At 41.0% G+C, this 16,275-nt stretch overlaps 1 protein-coding gene across 1 annotated transcript in view; it reads left to right on the forward strand.

Moving 5' to 3' along the window:
* Window positions 1–16,275, forward strand: part of AP2A2 (adaptor related protein complex 2 subunit alpha 2) — a 46,155-nt gene that overhangs the window by 423 nt on the left and 29,457 nt on the right. Inside the window, 1 exon segment of the mRNA XM_040560411.1 lies at window positions 13,858–13,926. Coding sequence (XP_040416345.1) covers window positions 13,858–13,926 — 69 coding nt within the window.

Below are 16,275 nucleotides of genomic sequence, written 5' to 3' on the forward strand. Positions count from 1 at the left end.
GGGGGGCGGCGGGAGATGCGGGGGGGGGCAGAGCTTGGGGCGGGCATCCGAAGGCTTTCTGCTGCGGGTTTGGGGTTAATTTACGTATCTTTTGGTCTGGTCGGCTTGATTTTTTTTTTTTTGTGTGTGTGGGGTTTGTTCCTTTGTTGTGGCCGGGGCCCCTGTGGAAAAGGGGTGCCGGGGGGCTCGGAGCCCGTCGGGACTCCCAAGGGGCGGCGGTGAAGGCGGTAGGCGGCTGGGGCCGGGGTGGGCACCGGCGGTCGCCTCTCAGAGCCGCAGCCGGCTCTCGGTTCAAAATGTCCCTGAAGGAAAGCAGGCCCCTGGAAGGCTGGCGGTGAGCAGGGCCTTCTCTGGGTGTGTTTACGCTTGGCTTCAGTCTGCTTTCAAATCCTGTTGTGATAGAAAGCAGCTCTTGGGATCCGCTCGGTTTTAATCGCTGAGGGAGCATGGCCTGAGGGGTGCGGGGACCCTCTGTGAAGGGCTGCGCAAAGGGCAGAGAGGAGAAGTGTAGGGCTTGGTGGGTCTGGGGGCCGGCTGCCTTCCTTCCCAGCCCCGGGACCTGCATGAGAGAGCAGTTTAATATTAATCGAAGTCAGAGATCTAAGTGTGTGATGTGGCAAGAATTGCCTGGAGAAGGGCTAAGGTCGCTGTGGTTGGCGTGATGAAACGGCTATATATTTTGTCCACCTGTGTGGCTCCGGATTACTTGAGGCTATTTTAAAAGGAATGTCATCAAGGCTTCCTGTCTGAAAGATAAAAGTGGATTTGAGATTTTTTAATGTAAAATTATGGTGATCTAGCTAGGCTCATATTAGGATAACCAAACTGGCTTGGAAGTGTCTCCACCTTCAGAGGGCTTTGTGGTGATGACTTCAGAATTATCCAGGAGCAACAGAAAAGACTGCAGAGAAAACTGGAGTGATAAAATGAGACCCCTTAAATGTGCAGTTTCCTTCAACTAAATTCAGGTGATTTGGATTTATAGACTGGTACATAAAATTCAAGGTCCTGAGTCTTCTGTACAGAAGGCGTTGTCTCAGCATTTTTTCATAACCGAGTTGCAGGTCCTTAGGTTTCTTCAGACTTCACTCTTAAAGGCCTTCTTCTGCACATAGAAAATGCGGTGTTTATCAGTTCAAGATTACTGACTCACTCTTGTGCTTTGGCTGGTTGGCCCAGTTTCCTGAACATCTTCTAGTACACCACTGTTGTGTGCCAGCTGCATGTGTAACATAGTTTCACCTGGTGATAATGTAAGACTTTGTTGCTGTTGTGTTTTAGCTCCTTTTGAATTACTTATTCCATTCATTTCACTAGAAGTACTATGATTTTATTCTTCAGGTATCTCTTATGTCTTGCAGTTGGTCAGTATTTCTCTGCTTGTATTTCCTTCTACTAAATTTCTCTGAAAACAAGAGAAACATTCAAGGTGTTAGGTACCCAACGTATGTTAATAGATATGGAATTACAAGATTTGAGGTAGTAGGATAGAACAAATTACTGTTTTCTCCACAGGCTTGCCATTGTGGAAGCAGTGCAGGAACCCAGATGGAACAACCACCTGTCTGTCCAGCTTGGACAGCAAACCACTCATGCTCTCTATGTCTGCAAGAGTGGTAAAGAAGTACCTGCTGTGTGAAACAAATAAGATGTTAATGCTTTATCTGTTTAAACATATACAGGTAGTTTTGTCCCTTTCCAGACAGCTATTGGAAGCTGTAGATACCTTTGTATCTTTCATCTCATGATGAAGGCGGCAACTGCCTCTTCTAAATAGCTGTGAAAGAGCTGATAGTTCCCACTGCTAGGTGATCTATGCAGCTTACAAATAGCTGTCCAATGGCACCTGCACCATTTCCCTCAAGGGAGCTCCTAGTGTTGCCAGCTAACCATGGGCTGTTGTATGCTGAGTAAGATTCCCAAATACACTTAAGAGTACTCTCTAGAGACTTTGCATTTTGCAAATGCTGGTATTAATTAGCTTCAGTTCCATCTTTCCCACTTCAGTGTGGGGAGCTGGGTATTTGTCAAGAACAAAAAGTAACAGCTGCTTAGCTAACAGGATCTTTGGACATGGAGATCTAAGAAAATGTTCCTGTTCTGGGATGGGAGGGAAACGAGACACCAAGTGCAGCTTTTAGGCTCTGTTCTAGCCTGAAAATCAAACAAAATATCTGATTCTTGTACTGATGTGCCAAATACCTGCTGGTATTCTAAATTTCAGTCTTATTTTTGTCTTTGACTCATTCATCCCTTTTTAATAGGTCCCATCTCTTTGCCATAGGTGCCTGAAGTTTTTAATTTGCCTACAACCCTTCCAGATTATAAATAAGACCTTTTTCTGAAATACTTTATGCAGATAAGGAATTTGCATCATAGATGTTGCTGAATAATGAAAACGTAGATATGTGCTAACTGCTTAGGTGGATGTACAGCATGTTTCCAAGGTAACAGCATAACACTTCAAGAGGGACTTCAGTAAATTTAGACCTTCTATCTTTATAAATATTTAATCTTACATCAAGTTTTATTTCTTGGTCATCTGTAAGTACAGCATCTGCAGCACTAAACAATGTATTCTCTTACAAATTTATTAAATTACTAATCTGGGAGTCATGCTCATCTTCCCTGTCTATTTTTACAAGTCCATTACAGGGCTTCAGAAAACATATTTAACAGCAGCTTTCAGTTCTTACAACTCTAGCTGGTTGTGAGTTAACACTGTCAGTCTGTATTTAGTAGTTATACGTTGGTTGTTACTTCTGTGTCAGTTAAGCATGTTTTTGGGCACCTGGGTTATCTGGTTATCTGTTAAACTTCTTGATCTGTGTGTGAAATGCTTCTATGCCATGACTTTGAACATAAGACTGACTTTCTACATGATTTTTAAAAGTCTGCTTAAGATATGCTGGTTTCTCAAGTCTATACAGCTTTTTTTTTTTTTTTAAGAATACTACTTACAGCAAAAATTACAAGACCTTTTTAAGAAATGGAAGAGCTTCTTAATGTTTTGGCTTTGCCCTAGCCTATGTGAAACACTAATACTCACTGACATTTTCAAAATGAAATGTTCTTTCTTCACATATCTTCACAAATATCAAGTGCATTTTTAAAACCTGAGTGTAAGAAAACAAGTTGTTCTGCAGTTTCTGGTATCAGAGTCTTATTTCAGGACAACTTCTTGTTGTAGGCCATGTATTTGCATATATTTGTATTTTTGCATGGTGGAGAGAAAAGACTTTTTAAGAAAAGTGAAAATAACATGACAGCTTGCTGGTAGAGATATGGGCTTTTCTAGAAGCTTGCTCAGGCAGATGGCTTTGTAACATATATAGAATAGTACAGCAAATAGTTTTTTAGCTCTTGTCTTTTGTAGACCCCAGAGAAGAGACAAGAAAACTAAAGGTTGAAAGCTGAACTGAAGCACGTAGTTGAGATAGCACAGGTAATTAACTCCTATTTAATGTGGCCTACTGAGAAAATAGCAAGACAGGACTGTAGTGCAAAATAGATTGTGGTGATAGGGGAGCTGTAAAGCCCTGACCAGGGGTTCGATGGAGTGCCATCCAGACCTCAAGTCTGGAAGAGCCCTTGTCACTGCTTGGAAGTGTCTTGAGCTGAAACCCAACAAAACCTGCATGCGTTATGCATACAAGCATATGGAGTCCTCTAAGAAATGGTTGTTTTCAGCTCAAATATGCTAAATCTTTTTTTTGTGTGCATGTACTGGGGAGTTGCTAAAGTGATCTCGTTAAGGCAAGATGGTGCTTTATAAACTCTTTAGCTGTCTTTGCTGATTAAACAGCTAGATGCATCATCACAAGTCTGTTTTCTTTTTTGTGTTTTATGCTTATCTGCTGATGAAGTTCTAAGTCATCTGTCACTCAAGCAGTTCTGTTGCAACAGCAGTCTTATCTGCCATTCACCAGGAAAACTAGGAGAGCTTGCGGTGGTGTAGAACTACTTTCTGTTATAGTATTAAAGATACTACTAGTAATCCAATCCTCCACTGTAAAATTACAAAGTCATCTACTCTTGGGCTGATGAAATGGGCCTACACAGAGGCAAAAGGTGCTTTTGCCCCAGGTTTGTAGGACAAGGCAGTTCTTGTTTTCACTCCCTACTTTCAATAACTGTCTTACATTTTCAGTGGTACTGTAAAAGTTGGACAGAGGGAAGGGGGATTCCTTTAGTTTAGTTCTCAAAATATTTCGGGATCTGTTCTTCTGTACCAAGGTACCGTTCCTTTCTCCTTGGGCTATATGTTTTCCTTAAATAAAGCCTAACAGATATATTAAACGTATAACTATCTCTTATAGAATTTAACGCATTATTTCTAATTTGTGCTAGGCAGGGGAAGTGTTCAGACCTCTTGAAGTCTTACTTCAGTAGGTAGGCGTGTGGGGTTAAAAAAAGGCTGGTTTGTGAAATTGGTCGTGCCCTTTTGAGTGGACAGTGGATAACGAAGTGCCCTACGCATGTGTGTGAGAGGGGCATGCACATGAGCTTAAAGATTAGAGTTTGTTCTTGTTGAGAGCAGCTACACAGTGAAAGAAACTTCACATAGGGCGAGTTGGGCACATAGGGCCTGTTTTGATGCTGTATCAGTAATGTGGCTTTCAGGGTGTGGACTAAAGCCACTATATGCTCCTCTGAGGTGTAGGTTCTTAACTGCAGGGGGTATAATTCTAAAGTAGGACTTGTATTACTTCTGTAGACAGTCAAGGACTTTTCTGTGTATGTGCAGACTATTTATCTCTTGGAAGAAATTTGAAGGCAAGTGTTATCGATTTGCCGTCTGTCCTATTTGTCTTGGGAGGCTGTGGCCACTCTTCCTATACAGATACTTCCCTGTCAAATACAGGCACTTCCTTGTCACTGTCTGGCCAAAGAAGACCCTAGGAGAGGGTGCTACTCAGAGCTAGGAGAAGCACCAGGTTTTGCATCACTTGCAACTATTTGCAGGAGAGTAATCTAAGGAAAAGCACAATTAACATGAGATTAATCTGAGGGGGGTGTGTAAAACAAAACAAAAGTTCTGCACGTGGCTTTCTTCTGCTTCTTGCACTGAACTCTTTTCTTTTTGATTTTTTTTGTGCTGTTGAATTTGTGTACGTTTGACTGAGAAAAGTAGGTGGAAATGATAATTAATAGATGAGAGGTAGTAAAGAGCTAGGATCTTTCATGTTAACATCCAACCACTCCGTTAGAGTCAATGGAATGGTATAACGACTGCTGAATTGGAGATGCTTTGGATGAAGGCTGCCCATCAGGACTGGTAAGAGGAGGTTGAGGACTGCTGCAGAGAATATGGCGTTAGCTGCATCAGTTAATGAGCTTGCGTAGGATATAGTCCAGGTTAGATGTGACAGTGAAACGAGGGGAATTTGGATGAGCCTCAAACTGCTCTATTGTTTGAACGTGAACTGAGGTGAAGAAGAGTCCGCAGTGCCTGGAATTACCTCAGTGCAAATGCTGCCTTACCCTGGTGAAGGGAGTGTAACAGCAGTTTGAAAATATCATTCAAGGAAATGGCCACTGAAATGCTGATCAGTCAAGGAAGGAGGAAGAGCTGCTTTCCATGCCAGTCTAATGTTGTGCTTCTGCTTTTGTATATCATCTTAGCCTGAAGCTTCTTTTCATACGAGTCAAGGTCTTTTTGTCAACTGAACTGTCAAATAGATGCTTCAGTCTTCATCAAGTCGCTAAGATATGAGCTTTCAGTAAGCTTTCACTTCATTTGGGGTAAAATCTGGTCTTAGTGCATGACCCTCCTACATTGGTTTTCTTAACGTGTGATGCCTGGTTATAAAAAAACATCCATGGCAACGCTTAAAATGATTAAATTACATCAGTTAAGAGTATCTGAATTGATGGGTTTTGGAATCTGCTGTGTTCTCTCTCGCATTTATTTCCCTTTCCTTAGGAGGACAAGGAGTTAATAGATTACTGGATTACAGTAAAGCCTGTGACTCCCTGCTGTTTCACGAGAAGCGTTGTTATAGTGACCAGCCTCCAGCAACATACTGGAGGAAGAAGTCATTTCTGTGAATCTCAGTTCACTGGTTGTGCAATGTCTTGGAAATGTGAGGTCTATAGAGGTCTTAAGTGTGATCACTAGGTCACTGATCTCTTCGTCTGCAGCAATAGATACCTAATTGCATCAGGATGTCCCAAGGCACAGCAGCCCTCAGTTGTCTCTGTGCCATTCCAAATTGTTGTTTTTGTGGGGGCTGGAGGCAAGGAAGAGAGAACGGACAGACACTTTTTTGTTTCCCTCTGATCAAATATGTCTTGTGAAAGGACAGCATGTACTTACATTTTTGTTCATATCAGAATGTTAACAATCATTAAGCAAAAAGCTTGTTGTTCTGCAGCCTTGTACTGTTTGATTTTTTGAACAAAACTGGAGCTACACTAACATTTTGCAAAGGTATGGTATCTTATACTCATTGCTTTGGATTAGTTTCACGGCGAGTTTGTAAACGATAGCACCAGCATCCTCCTCCAGACATACTTGAGTGGACCTGTAATTAACTCCTGATAGTTTAGCCGAATGGAAGGATTCCTGCAGGCATACAGCAAGCAGACCACTCTGCTGCACTGCCCAGTGGCGTGCTGCCTTTCAGCACTCTCACCTTCGGTGCTAAATAACCATCTGCCTTGGAGATTAGGGGGAGGTGGAGGATGAATTTGATGTTTTGCTCCATGAAATGCAGTAAATGATCTGCACGGGAGATGTCTAATGTATACTATAGAGCTATAACCTGACTCTGCTGGCACGTAAAAATAATAGTGTAGTATACGGACATGCAAGTACTATAGAAGCTTCATCACAAAAGCAAGAGTAAGTGCCGTCATTAGTTTTACATGAACATTTTCCTGTATTTGCATGGTTTTTACTGCAGAGGTACTAGTGGTTGTTTTGATTTGGGCCCTCTCTTTCAACCAGTTTCTGTCTCCATCCTCTGACAGAGCAGGGTTTAAGAATACGGTGTAGTCTTAGCATCATGCTTGTAAGCTTTTTTTTGCAATAGGAAAGGCAAGTGGATAATCTGATTGCTTTAAGCTGCCTAAAGTGTGTTCAGATGGTGAATGTGGTGAACTTGCTCTCTGCCTGGTCATGTATTCTGCTCCCTTCTGCTGGCATTATCTCTTGTGGTAAAGCTGATAAGACTTACTACTGGGACACTAAATAAACAGCTTGCTTTCGGCAGTATTGGCTCCCTAGTTCTCCTGACCTGCAGCAGTACAAGGTAGTAGCAGGAATGTGTGTGCAGGGGGAGAGCAGTGCCAAGGAATGGTCTGGAGTTGTTGTCTTTTAAGAAGAATAGCCTTGGACCAAACTGATTATGAAACTCCATCAACATATTGTGCTGAAGGGAGGCTTATCGCAGTTTGTCTGCGGAGTCTCTCCCACCTAACTCACCAATCAGCTTAGATGTTCCTAATGTAGAGGCTACTGAAAACCTAACAGATGTTTAACGTCTTTGTCAGTGACATGGGCAGTGGGATCAAGCGTACCCTCAGCATGTTTGCCGATGACACCAAGCTGTGTGGTGCGGTCGGCATGCTGGAGGGAAGGGATACCATCCAGAGGGACCTGGGCAGGCCTGAGAGATGGGGCTGTGTAACCTCATGATGTTCAGCAAAGCCAAGTGCAAGGTACTGCACCTGGGACCAGGCAATTCCAAGCACAAATCCAGGCTGGGCGGAGAATGGATTGAGAGCAGCACTGAGGAGAAGGACTTGGGGAGGGGATGTTGACAAGAAGCTCAACATGAGCCAGCAGCATGTGCTTGCAGCCCAGAAAGCCAACCGTGTCCTGGGCTGCACCAAAAGCAGCAGGGCCAGCAGGGAGAGGGAGGGGATTCTGCTCCTCTGCTTCGCTCTCGTGAGACTCCACCTGGAGCCCTGTGTTCAGCTCTGGGGCCCCCAGCACAAGGAGGACGTGGAAGTATTAGAACGAGTCCAGAGGAGGGACACAAAGATGATCAAGGGGCTGGAGCACCTCTCCTGTGAAGACAGGCTGAGGGAGCTGAGTCACTCCCTGACTCTTTGTCAGGGAGTGTAGTAATAGGACAAGGAGGAATGGTTTTAAACTAAAAGAGGATAATTTTTTTCCGAATATCTAGTCTAAATTATTTACCCTGAGGGTGGTGAGGCACTGGAACAGGTTGCCCAGAGAAGCTGTGGATGCCCCATCCCTGGAAGTGCTGAAGGCCAGGTTGGATGGGGCTTTGGGCAACCTGGGCTGCTGGGAGGTGACCCTGCCCATGGCAGGGGGTTGGAACTGGGTGGTCTTTAAGGTCCCTTCCAACCCAAACCATTCTATGATTCTAAGTTCTTATGTTTGGAAAATAATGACAGATTTGTAACTCTTTTAAGCATCTAACAGTTCTGAAAGAACTTCAAAATGGAGGATCTGTTTTGAGTAAGAACTTATATGTTCTTCTCAAATAGATGTTCTTGGCCTCTAGAGTTTGGAGGGGAAAAAGCTGCTGCTCTTAGCCTTGATGGTATTTGTGGTGCTGCTTTCCTAAACAGAAAACTCAACTTGTCATGTCTTCAAAGCCTGTTCAATAATTGAATATGAACAGAGCAACGTGTTCTGTTGGACAAATGGCAGTGCCACAAATAGAAACCAATGCTACTTACCTTCAAGAAGCATGACAGAATGCTGGCGAGCTCTTTGTCATGGTAATCAAGCCTCCTACCCAGTGTGCTCTATAGCTCTTCACACTAATAATGGCACAGCTATAATCATAGGATCATCAGATGGCCATAGGGCAATTAAGGCTAAGAAACAATACCATGTAACAGTTCTGACCTGTGCATGAATTCAAAATAAACCCATTAGAGGGTGGGCTTAATTATGCTGGCTGCTGGCCATGAACAAATCAGAGCCAGGTGAGTACTGGAAATATCTAAACCTTTGTAAAGCAAATCTTTTGCTGTACACATTGTCAGCCCACCTGTCTTTTAATAAAATCTTGCCTGCAGAAATCCACTCTCCTCAGTGTTTGGGTAGACTTGTATAGAACAAGTGCTTCTCTGCTCCTTTGGGAAAGAAATGCATGCATTTGGTCAGAAATATGCTAAATGGTTTGTTTGTCTAAAAGCTAAGAACTGGTTACTGTTCTGTCTGATCACCATGGATGCACTTTGGGCATCAGTCTTGGCTTAGGCAGTTTATCGTGAGAGCAGCAACAAGTTAATCCTGCTGGAGCAGGTCACTGTTTAAATGAGCCACAAGTAGCCCACTAATTCCACCCTTGAAGTACTTGCTTAGTCTTTCAGTCCTTCTGCCAAGTTAGTATTAGAATATGTCTAAACTGTTCTCTTCAAGTGAGCAGCCTCAACAATCCCTTTGGTGTAACTTTTCTGTTTTCTCATTCTTCTGTGGATTTTAATGCAGAATTCCCAGCTTAGGTCCAGTGATGTTGTTCATGCAGTACTTCCTGAAGCTCTGCCTGGAGCCTGGATTACCTGGAGGTTAAGGGTAGCAACTGGTTCCCTGAAGAGCTGGATGACTTTTGATGTTCACTAGTATATCTTTGTTGAACAAGATGATAATTAAAGATAAGAGTACAGCGCAGGCTAAATTTACCTTGCCTAATGAAGGCAGCAGGCAGCACAGTGGAGCCTGAAGCATGGCGATCTGCCAGCTATGAAGTAATCGCTTGCTGAGCGCCGGGGCCCATGTTGTGGCTGGGTACCCATTTGCTCAGGTACTTGTCTTGGAGAAGGCTGACAGCAATCATACACCTGTGACTGCCTTCTTCAGAGTAATTGGCTAAAACGTAGCAATTTGAAGTCACCTCTTTTAATAACTTGCTATGGATATTTAATTATCATCTTATTAGACTTGAAAAAGCCAGGATAAATGAAAATGAGGAGGATGTGGCCTGAATTCATGCGGAACATGGTCGTGTGCTCCAACTTAACTACTGCCCTACCCATCAGTTTATACACATGACGTTACCTTTGAGAAGTCCCTGTAAGTTGAGTAGCTTGGCTATGGCATACTGTGTCGGAATACAGCTCAGGTAATTTCTTCAAATGGGAAGCTGCTTAACAGACTGGAGATGAGACAGATGGAGCAATTGCCCTTGCAAGCTTTGAAATGCAAGCTTCTAGTTCTGCAGTACAGAAATTCTTCAACTGTTGTCAGCAGTGGTTTTATCTTCATTTTTGACCATCGTTAAGGAAGCTGAAGTATTTCTAGGCATGGCAAAAGTAAATAATGTAGAAATTCTTCACTGTTACTGTTTCTGAGTAACATGAGGAAAACTTGTTGGTTAAACATGTTTTGTTTAATGGAGAGGGAAGATCTAGCTTCCTTCTTAGGGGAAAAGGAAGATCTAGCTGAAATTGATGCTAGTTTTGCTTTTTTGTTGTTTGTTGTTTTTTCTTCTTTTCTTTATACATCTAACAAACTGAAGCTACCTGCCACTGTGAGGTTTTATTTTGCTTTGTCATCCTCTTATAAGAACAGTAAGTTAAGCTTGAATAAGATTACTGTGCAGTGTAACTGCTGGAGGCTTCAGGAAATGGTATGCTTGTGTTTTGGTTTGGTTTTTTTTTTTTGGTCTTTTTTTTTTTTTTAAGATATTTCAGCTTAATTTTAACTTTAATGTTGACATTGAGAGGATCTTTTGCTTGACTTTGGAATGGATGACAATGAAATTAATTCATTAGCTTAAAAGTTATTTACGCCATTTTAGTTGCACTATTAAGTGCAAAGTGAACTTTGGGAGACTAAAAAAAATAAATTTTTCTTTTACTCATGTTCTTCAGCTAACAGCAGCTTTGTTGATCTTAATAATCCCAAAGGTGACTTTCTGAGTAGCTGTAAAAGTAGCAGCTTTGACTGAAGAAGCAGTTAGTGAGTCTGCTTGCTGCACTCACAGCCCACTCTAGACAAGCTTCCAACAGCCTGCTAAATGAAACTCCGAAGACATGAAGTAATTCCTTTACTTCCAGATGCTTTATGGGTGAAATCAATGTGGTAAGGAGGCACCTTAGGACTTAATCATCCAAGCCGGGGCTCCAGTATGGGGAGTTAAGTTTTTATCACCATCTGGTTGCTATGGTATTGGTGTTTTGTCAAGGTCTAGATGAGATTACATAGCGCGTTCAAAATAGAACGGCCTGAAGGAATTACTAAAAACAGGCTGTTTTTCTGTTCACGTGCTATGCAAATTCTTAGCTTCCAATGAAACTAAAACTTCAGACCTGAGGTTGTTGTTCAGTGTGGGTCTTCCTGACAGCTCACCGTTCCAGCTGTGTGCGGGGGATTTTGTTTATTCTTTTGCTGAGGCTGCAATCTGCTTCTACCAAAGGGTGCTGACTTCACGGATTCCTAAAGTATTTTAGTCTAGCTTCCCTCAATACTCTATTGCTTGCTTAGGACACAAAGAACACAGTTTCTAGCAGTAACTGATAATGTGTGAGTGTAATGGATAGAGAGGTTTTTTTTTTGTTTTTTTTTTTAAAGCCATGATTTTGTTTTGGGTTTAAAAAAGCTGTATGAGACTTAGGTACTTGTCATGTTTCTTCCCTCCCTCCCCATTTTAAATTTCAGTGATTATTGCCACACTTCCTGAGGTTAGAGAAACAATTGCTAATAATTCAGAGTAACTATTGCAGTGTTTATACCTGCAGACAGAGCCTAAAGACAGAGCCAGGACATAGCTTCCAAACTGAGGTAATTAAATATTCTATTCAAGTTCACTAACTTGAAAATATCCCCGACTGAGGTCAGTGTTCTCTGACCAGTTTATCTAACTGAAGTACACAGTCTCTGGACTCAATGGTAACATTTTAAAATGAGATATGCCATTTGCTTGGTAAAGGGGGGAAAGAAATTGGTAGCTTTAGAAATTAAAACTTTATCCTCTTTTTTTTTTATTATTATTATACTGGAACAGATGAATTGCTGAAAATCACGGAAGTATTTTCAGGTCTGAAAAAGTGCTGATTGAAGGTAGCTTAGGAAACTTGGAACGCTTTTTATTTACATTAACACTTGCATCCTTTTGGCATATGTTACAAAAGACTTCTGTCTGGTAGTGAATTCCTAATGCTGACAAGTATCTTAGACGTGAACACCTGGTTATCTCTGGCATGTGCACAGAACAAATAATCTAATCCAATTAAGACAAATCTAAAATCTGTGGTAGAAAACACTTTAAGCTTTAGATTCTATCAGTTGGTGTCCGTTTATGCAGAGAGTAGTGTTACTGCTTTAAAACCAGCTTATTTTAGGTAGGCCATGTTTAATTTGAAGAAAACTGTTGCATGAAATATTGGTGAAAACTGGTTAAACTTCATGATCCAAACAGAGGCATCCTGCTGCCAGATCATCTTTGGAATGGGAAAGGGTGAGAAAATCATTGGGTGGCATGGGAAGTTTGGACATGCAAATGTAGTACGATGTTTAAATGCTGGGAGTTGTTGTTCTGCTTATGTGGAAGAAAGGGATGAGCCTGAAGTTGTCGTGGAGTGCTGGTCCTGATCTCTTCAAGCCTTGTCATGTACCCTCTCTGCACAGACATGGCTGCGGTTGTGATCAGAGAGGTGGTAAGGAAAGGGATTTGCCACAGTGGGGCACCCGATCCCCCCTGCAGATCAAATTGGATCACTTTCATGGGGGGACAGGAACTTTGATATGCAACCTTGTAGCCAAATACACTTGGTAGAGAGTAAAGGCAGATGCCTTTTTCTGCGGCCACTTGAGATGTTTTGGAAACTGTTAGAAAGTCAATTCCATACGGGTCTGAATTTGCAACCCAACTAGATGTCCAGTTCTGCGTTGCTGGAATGGGCTTCATTTGCTTCCCTCAAGCTTCAGGCAATTGTATATGATACCTGAGTTGGATGCTTTATCCTACCATGCTCACTTTGATAGGAGATAACTGACCCAGGCCATTGTAGAATCTGTCACTGAAAGACAAAATGCTAACAAGTAATAAACTTGTTTGGTTTGGATAATGTAAGTATTACCTGGACAAGCTTGCATCAACAGGATTGAAACTGCAACTTATTTCTGTGGTTATTAAACTCGGTACTGTAAAACCTAATACCTGTCCTTGCAATCAGAAGTTGCTATGGAATATAAATTGTTAAGAAGGTGGTAAAGACATCTAAGAAAATGGGAGTTGTAAATACTTCTGTTTTCTAAGGTGACTTTTCTGGGATATATCAGAAGTCTAGTAAACTTTAAGCATGTATCCCTTCTCTCTGAGGTCTTTCAGTCTTTGTGGAGCTCATAGTTTTATTACTTTTCCTTTTTAATGCCAGTTAAGAACGTAAAGGTGTCCTTTTGAGGGCTGCTTGAATGACCATTCAATAGAGAAACAGTAAATTGACTCCTTAAGCTGAGGAGCAAGAGAAGTTGTTTAGGAAGATTCGTTTCTCTTTCATACCATTCTGCGATTCTATGATTCTTTCTTGAAGAGCACTGTCAGCCTAGTAATCAAATCAGAAGTCATTCTGTTTTCTCTTCCCGTTTTACTCCAAAGAATACAGGAATTGAGGTGTTTTGTGCAAGTCGGTAATAAAGGCATCTCGGATTAGACAGTATGAAAGTCTCATATAGTTAAAGTCTGCAAGTGAAACTTTTTGAAACATAGAGATGTTGTTAGCTTCTCAGATTCCCCAATAAAGCAATGCTGAAGTTACCTCTGTGATGTTTCCCTTCATCTAGTCCTAATGCTGCTATGGGCAGGGGGGGAGCAATAATTCCTCCTGATGTTTTTATGTTCATGCAACATGATTGGGTGGAAAGAACCTTGGGGCTTACAGAGAGCTGTTTGAGACACTGTATCCTGATGTATGTTCTTTTGATTTCAGGCAAAAGCAAAGAAGCAGAGATAAAGAGAATAAATAAAGAACTAGCAAACATTCGGTCAAAATTTAAAGGTAAGTGAGTTGACTGTTTTAAACTGTAGTGTTTGCTTTCCTCATGACATTTTTGTATGGGTTTTTGTTTTGCTTTTACATGTTCAGATTTTTTGTCAGCTGAGGACATAAGCAAAATGCTAATGCAGGGTGTTAAAATAGCTACTGAAGGTGTTCTCTTAAGCACAGAGCTTCTTTGCAGTCCTGTGACTCACCCATAAGGGAAGAAAACTCCCTCCTCTATCAAAGAGCTGAGATAGTGTTCACAAACCTAATACTTTGCCACCCAACCATGTGACTACTTTACCTGTTTTCTTGCAGGAGGCCACAAACTAGTTTGAGAAAACATGAGTGGGTGTAATTATTTTTACTAAAACAGTACATGTTCAAACCATCCTCCCACTCCCAACCACTTAGGGAAGTAATGTATTAAGTTGTCTTCTGGAAAACTTAAGATAAAAATGTGTAGTTGATGAGGTCATATGTCTTGACCACTCCTATAAGTAACAGCATTAAAGGTTATTCATATGAAACAAAATACATGCAATGACTAATTTCATCCTCATGCATTCAAAGAGGCAACAGTTCACTTCTTAAGCAATGCATATTAATACTCATGCTATAAGTGTGTTCAAGTTTCGTATGTGGCCTCAAATTTTAAAGATTTTGAGGGGTAGTTAAGATGTTTTTGAATGAAATTCCAGCAGAAGTGGCTATGGTAAACATTCTGTTTAAATAGATATGGGGCTGTGTGTGCACCTAGATAAGGCATTGCAGCGTGGAGTTCATATATGTGGCTTCAGAACTTACTGATTTTGGATTAAGGCTTTTTACCTTCATTTTTCTATTTTGACCTAGACTAATGTTTCTATTTGGAATGCTTATTGCATTACCAAAGCCTGAAGTAACTTTCCTGAACTTCATAAAAATCTGTTTGTTTTGTTTTGTTTTTTTGTTGTTTTAAGTGTTACATCTCATAAGGAGGTATGGCAAAGTGAAATGAATTGACAGACGAAGTAACATGAAACTTCTGTGGTTAATTTATTAAACATGTACAGTAACTTCTTAACCTGTTTTGAGCTAAATTCAGCCTCTATCTGCAAGACATACTGTGTCTAGTATAAATCTTGCTTGGAGATTAAACTGCTTTATTAAAATGCCACCATTTTATGCTTTTACTTGGTAATGAGATCATAAAGTTGGAACTAACAAAAATGGCTGTTAATCTTGTAAACAAGTGTTTAGTAGACCCTTGAGCTATGTGCTGGTTGTTCAGTGTGTGCGAAGGCGATGTCTACTGGTCACTGACTGGAGAATGGACACAAGTTTATTCTTGGATTAAATGATGGGAAAAAACAAGCTCTAGAACAGACTATACAAAGCTTGCTACTTCTGCCAAAAATCAAACCAACATCAGTGTTAGATAGATGCTTTGCTGTGAAAAGGAAGTGGAAAAAATAATTTTACGGCATAGGAAGGTGAATATGAAAACCTTCCTCTCTTCCCTTGAAAAGTCATTGCATTTACTCAATTCTATGGCAGAGGTTATTATATAAATGCATGTGTGTATATGTATTTTTTTGTGAATTGTCATGTACTGTTGACGTGCTTGATGGGAGGGGAGAGTGAAAACATCACTGAAACTTAAGCTTGTGTCATTTAAAGATGTTTGCTGAGAGGCAAAAATTCCTTAAGGGAGTCCCAGCCAAGTCCTATTCTAGATGTGCCTTGCAGTGCACATGTGAAGGTACTAATTTCTTTTCTGTCAGAGCACCACATTCTACATCCCTAACAAGAGTAAATATGAATCTGAGAATTCTATTGATTCTGTTCCAACTTTTCCTGAACTGGCCTAAAACTGGAGTAATTTAAATGGTCTTGCATGCGGCAGAGATGGTGAAGATCGCTGAAGGTGACATATACCAACTCTTGTTTTGGCTTAGTGTTTTCCACAGACTTAATGGTTATAGTTTTCTTACTTCTGCATTTTTTTTTGGAAGTGACTCAATTTATTGTATATGATAGTATAATCAGCTAGTTATCTACTCACTGGAAGCTCTAGATTTCTAACTAGACTCACCTCAGGGCCTAGGTGTTCTAATGTTTCTTGAAATTTTTCTACCATCTGTTCGGGAAAGCTTTATTTGAAACCTCCTCTGATTCCTCTCTGGGTTCTTCTAATATCATGGCACAGGGAAAAAAAAAAAAAAAAGAAAAAAATACAAAAAAAAGAAATCAGTGCTACAGCCTTTCCTTATACATAGAATTGTTCACTTCCAATAAAAGAATTGGTGATATTAATAAGGGGAAAATCTATGTATTTCAGCTTGTATTTTCTGAGAGCTGCTTTGTGTGGAGAATGTTATGTTT

Source organism: Cygnus olor, chromosome 5 (assembly GCF_009769625.2).
Source record: "Cygnus olor isolate bCygOlo1 chromosome 5, bCygOlo1.pri.v2, whole genome shotgun sequence".
Taxonomy (NCBI): Eukaryota; Metazoa; Chordata; class Aves; order Anseriformes; family Anatidae; genus Cygnus; species Cygnus olor.